Source organism: Stenella coeruleoalba (assembly GCF_951394435.1).
Source record: "Stenella coeruleoalba genome assembly, chromosome: 8".
NCBI lineage: Eukaryota > Metazoa > Chordata > Mammalia > Artiodactyla > Delphinidae > Stenella > Stenella coeruleoalba.
In genome coordinates this window covers 5,151,366-5,163,697 of record NC_137154.1, presented here as the reverse complement: position 1 = coordinate 5,163,697, position 12,332 = coordinate 5,151,366, and the positions used below count along the sequence as shown (strand labels likewise).

Below are 12,332 nucleotides of genomic sequence, written 5' to 3'. Positions count from 1 at the left end.
TCTGTGATCCCAGTCGTGGGGGAACTGGCAACAGTGTCAGTCAGAATGTCCGATGGGGCTGAAATGTCCCCCAAATATTAAATCCTTGTGCTTTTTCTCCCCAAAGACAGTTAAGAACAAAAAAAGTTCTATAATCTGATATACTGTGTATATATGTATTTTTTTTTATTTTGATACTTTGTAGGAAAAGACAAGCAAGGAATTTGGATATCCTACTGAAATTTGTTGTAACGGGATTTGACCTGCACAAAATTCTAGGTGACTATGGTTATTCCTGTGCTGTTATTACTTGAACTGTATCTTCTTAGGGAGACACAGCTAGGGGGTTATTTAGCCAGCAGAAGTTCCCTTTCCCTTGTCTAATGGTGCTCTCAAAGCCAGCAAGTCACCTCATCCAAGTTACAAGTTGGCTTGCTTCCGAGGCCATTCCTTTTTAACATATCAGCGCTGTTAGGTAGAAATAAATTCTATTAATCATTTCCCCACCCCTGCCCACCCCATTCCACCCCCAAGGGAATGCATTACTTATCCCATCAGAGCACCACCAGGAAGGCAAGATGGACTTCTGCCACACCCAGCCCTCTGTTCTGTTTCCTCAGTACAGAATGTTCAGGTTCCCTCAGTCCTACAGGTAAGAAGGGCAAGACCAGGAAATCGCCAACCAAGCGGACTGAATATTCACGGAAAGGTGAGAGAAGCAGCCTCCTGCAGAGGTAAGCCAACAAGAGAGAGTGGCCAAAAGAGAGTCCGAGGGCTGTTCTGTCCAGGAAGAAAGAAGGTAAAATGTACCTTGGAATCTGTGGGATTTTATTTCAGACGCACAAATTTATTTGAAGCAGATATTAAAACACATTGTACAAGTATTTAACATGAGTCCAAATTCTTCACCAACTAATTTGTACATTAATAAAACTTAGCTTTCAATAAGTTATAAAATAAAGGTAAAAATTTTAACATTTATTAGAAATTTGGACACTAGCTGGTTATTTAATATTAAATAATTATTAAAAATTTTAATGTGAACACTAATGTAGTCATGTTTTTTTAAAATCAGCTTATATAGGTACAGACTGAAACAGTCATGGAAGAAATAGGACAATGTCTGGAATAACCCTGGAGAATGAATGAAGGTAAAGAGGAAAGACAGCTGGTCAGAGAGAAAGATGGATACTGGGTACCTGGGGTTCATTATGCTCTTCTGGTCTACTTTTGTGTGCATCTGAAATTCTCCATAATAAAATGTTTTTAAAAATAAACGCTGAAACTTCAAGACCTAAGAAGTCAGAATGTATCCCACATGCTTAAGACAACGCCCAGCTCTGTGAATATACTAAAAACCACTGAATGGTACGCTTAAATCAATAAGTGAATCGTATGCTACGAAGATGTCATAAAAACAAAAAAGAAGACACCCAACGGTAATAAAAATATACCGCCGCTGGCTTCCTCCCATCTTCCTCATTCTTTTCTTCCTATTCTGGGCTTGGTTTTCAAGAGAATCTACAAGTATTCACTATAACCCATGTATTCATTAGCTGTGCTGCAGCAAATAGGCTAAAGTGGTAACAATAATAAAGGGGGTGTGGCTGATATTTTGTTTTAAAGTTATAGAAGAGTTCAAAAGAGGAAACAGATCTGTGATTGACCAAGCACTTGTAAATTTAAAACCTAAATTCCTAAAAGCCTGAACTCTATTAGCTAGGGCCAGCGGTCCCCAACCTCTTTGGTACCAGGGACCGGTTTCGTGTAAGACGATATTTCCACAGACCGGGGGTGGGAGGGATGGTTCAGGGGTAATGTGAGCGACGGGGAGCGATGGCGGGGTGGCAGGGCCCACCTCCTGCTGTGCGGCCTGGTTCGGTTCCTAACAGTACTGGTCTGCGGCCCGGGGGTTGGGGACCCCTGAGCTAAGACAGTAAGATGAGAGCATAGAGGATTCTGACTTTTACTTTACATATGCCTATACTTCAAAAAGTGTTTAAAAGTGTATGTTACTTTTACAATAAATATATTTGGTACAAGGTTTCAAATGTTACTTTTCTGGCAAAATTGCATTTAGAGGCTTTTAGAGGTTTTTGTACCTTAAAGAAGACTCTGAAAAAAGTAAGCTACCTGATATTCCACAGTATAACAGGCTTATTTCTTTAAATTTGTTTAAGCCAAATAAACTCTCATCGCTTGGCCAGTTCTTAACAAAAGATTCTGCTAATGCTGAGGGAACTAGTTTTATGATTAAACTACTTTAATAAAACCACATTCGTGAGATGAAACAAAGCAGCATCTTCATTTTCCCTAGTCTGTGTATGTGTAGCTGTGTGGAGATAAAGGCTCCTTTAAAACAGGAGTAAGTTGGTTGCAGCCTTGATAAAGTGCTTTGGGATCTAGAAATGAGTGATTAAGAAAGAATAATCCAAATGTTAGCTAGACTCAACTTCTAGGGCATCTAAGATCTGGTCTAGGAAAATCATCCAGCTCTCCACTAACCTGAGATTAACCTCCTGAGTTGAGTCCCGAGGGACTCCAGACTATCAGTGTTTATCCTGAGAGTAACAGGATGGACTGCACTAGCCTGAATGTTCAGTAGCTGTGATGCTCGTCTGGCCCTGGAGTGACACGGGCTTCCTGACTATACTGCCTGTGGCTCTGAAGATTCTAAGATCCACCCTGGTTATCCGACCACGTCGACACTCTACGAGAGAAGAGGCTCTCAACGAGGGGGCCACACCTGTCACCATCCCTGTTAACCATCGATTGGACTGTGTGCCACCTCTCAGGTGAGCTGGGGCAGGAAAGGGTGAGAATCCTGACTCCCTAGAATGCACAGCAGTCATGTGGTTCTTCTCAAGTTTTCTTCTCAATATCATAGACCCTAACCTTCTGGCTTCCTCATCTCCATGAAAACATTCTGCATTTACTGCTTTCATGGCTTCTTACAGCCTTTTCTGAAAATATTTTATAGAACACATTAAAATGTGAGATGACAATGCAATGATTTAAAGTATAGCTTATGTGATTATCTAGTGAACACACATGGATTACGAGAATTTAAAGAGACAAATGATTCCTAACGTTTTTCTAGAGTACGTTCGATCTGCCCAAGGACCAAATCTAAGACAATGTGACCCTGCTGAACTTCACAAAATCGGATGTCTTGATGAACATCAAGAGGAGACTAGAATGTCTAAAAGGCTCTAGGCAGACGTGAACTAGGAGAAAGACAGGTGAGTGGAAGTCCAGGTAAAGAAGGCGGCTTTCAGGACCTTCTCAAAATTGAGGTCTGATCCAGGGTAACCTGAGGCCCCAAGACTCCAAAGGCTTCTGAGTTCCTTCGGCATGAGCACCCCAAGGGTTGACTTGTAAGCAACACGTGTCCAGGAAGAGGGCCTTCGCTTCTCCAGCCTGTGTCCTTCCACATCAGATCAGCACTGCTGAGCTTCATAAAGGCACAGGGTGGGGGAGAAGGACACTAAATGATTAGGACAGAGAAGGAAGTTTCTAACTCTAACCAACACATCAATATGTACATGGCATTTCCTTAAGGCTGAAAGTGGTATGAAGGAAGAAGCAGCTAAATACTTCAAATGAACTTTCAAGTTGAGGCCCATAAATTTCTAAAATTACGAAATGTTTGTCATTTTCTACTGAGGAAACAGAAGAAAGGGTCTGATCTGCTTTGGACCAAAAAAAAAAAAAAAAAAACCAAAAAACAAAAATCCCAAAGTGATATATTCAACATTCTGAAATCTTAACTACTGTACCTCTTTAAGCAAGCACAGACTGTAGCTGGTGCTACTTAACATAAGCATTACAACTTTGTTTTAAAAAACATTTCTTGAAACCAAGAACTAAAAGAAAGAAATTAAAGCTGTAGAGAATGCTCCAACTTCAGAGGACTCATACTATACCGTGAATCGTGTCTGTCACCTGGAAACCAGAGTGCTCCAGGCACGATCGCATGGACAAGCCTGCAGCAGAGAACACATGCACATACAGCTAAAGTGGTACATTACCCCCAACGCCCTTCACGCCACCCAACACAAAGACATTCCTTCCCAAGAGGGCGGGCTGCGGTCACACCAGCGTTCCAGGGACCAGAAATCTGTATTGGCTTCATGCTCTAAAGCCCAAACATTTAAGACCAGCAAGACAAAGACACTTTGCATATGTCAAAATTAGACACAGTAGTTTGTGGTTTATTTAGTTATCAAAAGAAGGCACCAAAGCAGGTACGGAAGGTGGTACACTGTAGGTTGTAATTTGGCAACTATCTTTGGAGAGTATTAATGGAAGAAATACTAGGTTAGACCAAATGGGAACACGCAATGCTAGAAACATGTTTCACTTCTGAGAGGGAGGTTTTGACTGCCTTAGAAATAGGTATAATTACACCATGCTCAACACATACAAGGGGAGTTTTTAAAACCAGAGTAAATTAGGTCATGATGACCTAATACAATGAGAAAAAAAATCGAATGCACCGTGTTCAGTTAGCAGGGACATGTGCTCAGCCTCTCGGGACGGAGCAGGGCTCTGCATGGGGAGCGGCAGCCATGCCGTCTCAGCTCCAGAGGGAAGTGCCGCAAGCAGACAGCTTCTCAGTAGCCGGGAGTTTACTGCCAACTATCTGTAGGCTGCTCTGTAATTTATCGTGACTGAATTTTTAATTAAACTGGGGTTAAGAGAAAACAGGGAAGAAGACATTTTGTTTTCTGGATTCAGAAAAGACCGTGTCCCAAACAGTACTCTTTTGAGTCACTGATACATATCTGCGTTGTGCCTTGGTGCCTTTCATTTAATTATGGTTAGTACTTCAACAAACACTAATATTAGCCTTCTACTACTCAAAGAACAAAAACAAAATTTTCCCAGACAGCACTCGAGAGATCGCTGGTGTATTATAAACGTTCATGCCTGTGAGACCGTTCAAAACGGTGAGGCCAAATCTCTCCATTCATGCAGAGAAGGGACTGGCTCGACACAGTCACTGTTCTGACAGAGGCAGGGACAAAGCCCCCTCTGAGACTTCCGCCAACTGGCACAGGTTACATTGAAAGAACAATACGTACTGACATTTGTGTCTTCCACAATTCATGATAAATAAGCAAACTGGTTATTTGTAATCAGCCAAACTTGCTTCTGGGAAAAGGCTGCTACTGGACGATGCAGAGCTCATGTTCCTTCCCAGTACCAGAAAGGAAAAAAATCAAGTTACATTGACAGCTAATTTTATTGTTTCAAGCTCTCTTCTAGCAATTACATCTCTTTCCACAATGGCAAAGGATAAACCAGTACTTCTCAAAACTTCTACCGAGCTATCCTACCTGCCTTAGTCACGGGTAATTTTATAGTTGAATTCGGTTTCCATCGTCTATGCAGCTAATGAAAATAACCTCCTTGTCATTAAAGTTAAGGCTGGCCTATGTGAAACAGACACTGAATTCTACTGACATTCACTGTTTTAAGATCACACCAATATTTTTATATTTAATAGTCTCCTGCAAATAATATCGTGTGGTGTGGCAGTTTTTTGAAGCTGTGTGTGTCTTACCTTGTTTTATTCTCAAAAGGACCCATTTTCCCCCTTGTCCAACACAGGACTTTCCATACGCCCTAAAATTAACACAAATCCTAAACAAAACATCCAGGGTACAGCTGGGAAGTCTGCTTATGTCTCATCTTATACAGAAATGGAGGGGGGTGGCAGAGATAGCTGTTTGTGGGACAGAACTGTGGGCCTTAAACCCAACCAGGAGGTTTTACCTTGGCCTTCTGCTACTTAACCCTTAGTGAACTGCACCAGAGAGCAGTCATTTCAGGGCTGCTATGGAAATAAAGGAAGTCAGACATCTCGCAACACCAAGATGAAGAAAAACAAGAAAGTCGAGAAGCATCTCGTTATTTTAAACCAAGTTACTTGTAAATGTAAATCAAAAAAATACTGCTACATAATATTTGATTCTCCAGAGGTAAAAAATTCCAAAGCTGGAACGAGGAGGAGAAAGGGAAAGAAGGGACATACTAAACTAAACCAGTCTATCATGTAATTAAGCAAAACAGCTAAACATTCTGAGAAAATACGTAAGTCTATCATTATGTGCAGTCATCAATTAACATGTTTCAGGGAAGGAGCTCATTCTAATCCACCTTGAAGGATGTGACAACTGCATGTATGTGGCCAGTTTAGGAAATACCAAGTTGTATTTGTACAAACGCACATGCATGTATAGGGATGTGTGTGTGTGCTCTCCTCTAAGTAGAGGCAAAAATAAGGAAAGCATAACATTTGATTTGCATGACATTTCTGTCTTCAATCCATGCATTTATGAAAGTAATGTGACTTATTATTTGGGTTCCATAGTTGCTCAGCCACATCTCTTAATTAATGCAAATCCTGGCAAGTTACTATCAGTTTTGGCCATTTCTGGTGAAATCCCTGGCACCATGCCGTGAGAGCTCAACTTGTAAAGTGCACGGCACTGCCGTCGGCCTCGAGTCTTACTGACTGCTTAGTCTCGGCCCCTTACCTTCCTTCTCACTTAAACTGAAGTTCCTGTTCGGAGTTCCTGAATTTCTTCCCCTCCTCATGTTGCCAAAGTATTCAAATGGCCATTAATGTCCGAAACTCTAACTGGCAGCGAGTGCCCCTGCCAAACCCCAAAGAACTTGGGAACCAAAAATACTTGAGGCTGTAGGTTTCATGGTTTTACTAAGTTCAAACTTCAACAAGAAAGTGTACTTGAGGGCTACCCTGGTGGCGCAGTGGTTGAGAGTCCGCCTGCCGATGCAGGGGACACGGGTTCGTGCCCCAGTCCGGGAAGATCCCACATGCCGCGGAGCGGCTGGGCCCGTGAGCCATGGCCGCTGAGCCTGCGCGTCCGGAGCCTGTGCTCCGCAACGGGCGAGGCCACAACAGTGAGAGGCCCGCGTACCGCAAAAAAAAAAAAAAAAAAAAAAAAAAAAAAAAAAAATGTACTTGAACTAGGGACTCAATCAACTGAGTAATTATATTGAAAACATTGAGTCCCACCTACAAAGCAAAGGAACAGCTTTTTTCTAACAAAAATGAGTTTGTCGCCAGAGTCAGTTGTGAGACTGTCAGACGTTTGCTCATTATCCATCGTGTGAGCTACTTGCTTCCCTTTCTACCCATGTGCTTTCAAGCACAGCTTCTACTCTTCATCAGCAGATGCAGTTTCAGGAATGGAAACTAACAGCCTAGTAAAAACAGAATTGAGAAGCTAAATCTAGAGTGCTGACCCCTCCTCCCCCATTAACTGCATGTAAAACATACTCTGATCCATTCGTTTGGTAAAAGTTAATTCCACTTTAAGTGGCTTCAATTCTTCTCTATTTTTCTACTGAGTTACCTAATAGTCTTTTTCCCCTTAAAAATAAATAGGGACATCGAATTCTGTTCAAATTCTATTTCCAGACATTTCTATTGCACTTAAGTACTATCAGGTAATAATTCTAGACTGCTAAAATTTCAAAAAGGACAAAATATTAACTACTGATGGTGAATCTTTATTAGGGGAAAAGAAAACTGCAAGGTCACGGCCTGCGTTGCAGCCGGCTGTTACTAAGTTAGCTGTCCTTAACAGGGCACACGTGCCAGCCAACACAGCAGCCACCAGCTCCATGTAACCACTGCAATTTAAATTAAGTAAAATTACTTAAAATTTAAAACTCCATTCCTTGGCTGCACTTGCCACTTTTCAGGCATATGAGGGCCGCAAGTGGCTGGTGACCGGCGTCCTGGACAGCACGCATCAGAGCATCCCCTCACCTCCACAGGTCTCTGCTGCTCTCAGGGCACAGGGCCTGCCCCCGGCCTAGGAGGAGCGCACCGTGCACACTGAAAACGCTCCTATTTAAGTTGAAATAGAAACAAAGCCTCCATAAATCAGATTTAAATAGTCTCATATCGCATGCAATTCCAGCAGCTAGTTATTAAAGTATTTTTAAAGGGTTGCTTAAATGAAAGCACACGAAACGAATGGGCAGAAATGGGACTTAATTGTTACAGAAAGTCCTCAGAGAAAAAAATGGCTGAAGGTTGATTTCATTAAAAGTCCCAAAAGGACATTAATTGGGTATAGTTCAAGAACTGCTCTGAAACTGCAACTTGATTAAATAAAAAACTGGACTGCATGGTAAGCACAGACCCTGTTCTGCTTGTACACCGTCAGTCAGGGGGCAGGGTCGGCCTTCAGTCAGCACGTGAACCTAATGCCAAAGTGGCCTCGGGTTTCGTCAGACACGCTAGCTTGTTCCTAACCTCAGACCCCGACCACTCTCACAGCTGGACAGGGTTAAGGGAAAATTACCCAATGAAAAGGTTCAGTCACATCATGACAATGTTTTTAAATGAGTTAATATCCAGAGTGCCAATTTTAACTTTAATATTTCTAAACATATAATCAAATCATCACGGATATGGACATGACCTGCTTTTTCGACTGAGCTGAAAGAGACTAGTCTTTAAAAAAAAAAACTGAGTCAGAAAACCATTCTCCGTTTCATGAAGATCAAAATGGGCCCTTCCAAGGAAGATTTAAATGGGTATCAAAATTCTACCACAGAAACATACACATTTATATGTGTGGTCAGTAAAATGATAAATTCATGGTATAGCTTTTTTTTTTTTTGATAGCTTTTTTTTTTAATCCAGACATTTGGGATATCCTATAACTGGTTAAGACAATTCAACAAATAAGGTACTTTAACTGAAAGATTCAATTATTTAAGTAATATAAAAATTTAGAAAGATTAGGAATCTAACAAATTCAAAGTTTTAAAGAAATCTCAAAGGGAGGTAGTTAATAAATCCGGCTTCACTGAGCTCACACTTTTCCACTGGGACTATCCTGTAAACCCTTTTTGATGATGCTCTCCCCACATTCGAATTTTACAACCTAAGTCTGAGCTGAAAATTTCAATGTGTGGAAAATCCAAGCATTATCCAAAACTATTAAAGATTTAACCAACATTGTACTTCCTCTGGATATAAAGCTGGATGTATTTGTACTAGTTTACTAACAAATAGTTAAGTAAAGACAGAATTTACTTAGAATATAAACAAAAAACCAAGTTGTGCAGCCCAATTAAAGCAAAAGCAATATATTTAAATAGCTCTTACACCACCACTAACATATTTTAAGTCTCTTCCCCGGTAATCTGGGAAGAGGATGAGAACTGTGACCAGGCCCCTCCCATCCCCAAGCAGCCGAGGAACTCACCATCTTTAGAATTGCACCGTACAGCCGCAGGAGCACCTTCCGAGGCTCGTCACCAACGGTGGCCAGAGTGTCGGGTAAGGAGCACTGGAACAGCATGTTACTGAGGCCACCTCTGTCAGAAACAAGAGGACCGTAAGGATCTGTATTTTGAAAGCAAGCTAAATCGCGTGTGGATGAGAAGTCAGGATCCATCCCACAAGAACTGTCCTCATCTAAGTCTTCATTTAATCTCTCAGGATACTAGCAACATAAATGATTAACTCCGCAGTTCTCAGATCAATTCCACGAGTCACAATAAAAACAGGCAAATTCCGGATCTGTTCTTCTAGGACAGCAATGGGGGGGGGGGTTTATAATTGCATGTGGCATCTGCCTCAGAGAGTGACAAGGAGCGAGGAGACCCTCTTCAGCCCTGGGAATGGGGGGAAATCCCAGATGCCTCCCTTCCAGCCCACATTCACGTATGATCCAAAATTCCCATCATATACCCATCACTGCCAGGTTAAACTCTTGGGGCAATACTTAAACCATCTCCTACAGGACTTTCCACTTGAAATGGAAAGATCCACCCCTTCTCAACCAGGTTTGCCTAACAGCCTTTTCAAAAAATTTGCAACATTAACAATTACTGGAGCTCTGAGAGCTCTAATAATTAACAATTACTGGAGCTCTCAGAGCTCTCAATACCCTAAACCTTCTACTGTGACTACCAAAGACAAGCAACAAGTTACAGGGGACGTTTAAACAGGAGAGCATAGCCTCGGGGACAAATCACCTGCCTGGGTTGGAAATGATTAGGTGCAGAGGGTGGTTAGTTAATGCAGGGACTGGAGTTAAATGAACACAAAATACTGTACAATTAGGAATTCGAGACCAGAGGCACCTCATCTGTAGTAGACTTCAGAGTCCCCCAATCCTATTCATAAACAGTCAGTAAACTGCAGGGAACTATTACATGAGCAAAGCACCACTCTGGAAGCTCGGGTAACACAACACTGAAACAAGCTCTGGTCCCTGCCCTTGAGCAACTTCCGCTCCAATGAAGAAGGCACACATAAAACTGTAAGACAGAATTCAAAATCATGGAACAATGTCTGAACCAGATACTTCAGCAAACCCTGAGTCTACACCTGCCTGTCAGATGCATCAATATCACACAGCAGTACAGGCGCAACTTGTGGAGAAAACGTTATCAGCAAGGTGGACCACAGCTTCCTAGAACGACATCCCCCAGTCACAGAAGCCAGCAGCCTCTTTCCCTGTTCTATCCACTGACAGTGTTAGTGAGGCTACGTTCCCCAAAGTGAGGCTAAAAACGAACCTAAATTGCATCATCACATGCCCAGTCAGACAGGGATCCTGAGCACACAGTGACAAGCACCGTCAAAAAATGGTCCAAGAGACAGAGTTCATTTTGTGTGAGGAAGAAAGATAACAGGGAGAACGTTTTATCTGGAGGTTGTTAACGTTGCTGCATTAACGGTGCCACAAAAATGCTCAAAGTTCCACCCCTGTGGCAGACACTCCCCACCCTCCTGGGTTAGAGAACCTGGGCTGGGCTCAGGCAGCAACGTGTCTTGCGTCAGGACTCTACTTACCAGCTGCCTCTACAGCTGGCCGGGCCTGTGCGACCAAGTCCTGGCAAATAAAATGTCAAGGAAGTGTCTATGTGGCTTTTGGGGAATCAACGTCAGACATGCTCATGCGCTTGCCCCCTCTTCCCCATCCATCCTGCTGTGTGGACCGAGGAGACAGTGGTGGGTCAGGGCTAAGCTACTGCCTCTGGGCTCCAAATTCCCACTCCAGTTCTGCTGTGATGCTGGGCTGGGACTCTGCCGATGACAAACCTCCTTTATCAGCTGCTCCCATTCATCAGGTTCTGGCGGCAGACGTGTCTGCTGGCCGCTCCTGCCCGCGTGCTGCGGCAGCAACCCGCCCGTTCCCATCCTCACTTCTTTGGGCGACCCCGGCACCAGCCTCAGGGTCCCCAGCAATAGCCAAGCAGTGCCCTCTCCTTGGAGGTCGGGATCCCAACCCTGTGGGCCCCTCCTCTCAGCTTCCAGGTTCTGATCACCCCAACCTCTTCCCTTGTCCCCCAGCCCCAGGAGCCTGCTTCCTGCACACTTAGTATTCCTTATTTTAATCAATTCTGTTCCCTTTTTGCTTTTTTGGTTCTCCACCGCCTGTTCACCCAATTCCCTACATTAAATCCTCTATGGCTGCTGAAATACCTAGTGGTGTTTCCATTTTCTTGCTAGGATCCTAACTAGCACAAGTGGCCAGAGCTTCAGCAGCTTCTTAGATCACGAGATTAACGGCCACATCCTAGAAATAGCAGAGCGGTTAGCTGAAAGGAGTCTGCATCCCCACCAAGCCGTGAAGCCGCCACACCTGCTCAGCCTGGCTTCTCCTGTACCTCTTTAATGCACAACGGAAATCAATTTCTATGTTGTTTAACCACTGTGACTCTGGGGTCCTCTGTTATAAGCAGCTAAACCTAGTAGTAACTGATGCAGTGTCACCACATCCACTTACTCCTGTTCTTCCAGTCTGGAAACTCCTCACTCTTCTCTGCCATCTAAAAACTACCTACTGGGCTTCTCTGGTGGCACAGTGGTTAAGAATCCGCCTGCCAATGCAGGTGACACGGGTTCGAGCCCTGGTCCAGGAAGATCTCACATGCCGCGGAGCAACTAAGGCTGTGCGCCACAACTACTGAGCCCGCGCGCCACAACTGCTGAAGCCCGTGCGCCTAGAGCCCATGTTCCGCAATGAGAAGCCCATGCACCGCAACGAAGAGTAGTCCCCGCTCGTCGCAACCAGAGAAAGCCCACGCGCAGCAACAAAGACCCGACACAACCAAAAATAAATGAATAAAATAAGTTTATAAAAAAATAAAAACTACCTACTGTTTAAAACCAAGTTCCAAGGGCTTCCCTGGTGGCGCAGTGGTTGAGAGTCCACCTGCCGATGCAGGGGACACGGGTTCGTGCCCTGGTCCGGGAAGATCCCACATGCCGTGGAGCGGCTAGGCCCGTGAGCCATGGCCGCTGAGCCTGCGCGTCAGGAGCCTGCGCTCCGCAACAGGAGAGG

At 43.7% G+C, this 12,332-nt stretch overlaps 1 protein-coding gene across 4 annotated transcripts in view; it reads right to left on the bottom strand.

The window, feature by feature from the left end:
- The window catches only part of CHKA (choline kinase alpha), a 63,216-nt gene that overhangs the window by 28,002 nt on the left and 22,882 nt on the right, over window positions 1–12,332 (bottom strand). For all 4 annotated transcript variants that reach the window (XM_079928637.1, XM_079928638.1, XM_079928635.1 and 1 more), the window contains exon 2: window positions 9,240–9,351. In XM_079928637.1, coding sequence (XP_079784763.1) covers window positions 9,240–9,351 — 112 coding nt within the window. The remainder of the gene's footprint in view (window positions 1–9,239; window positions 9,352–12,332) is intronic.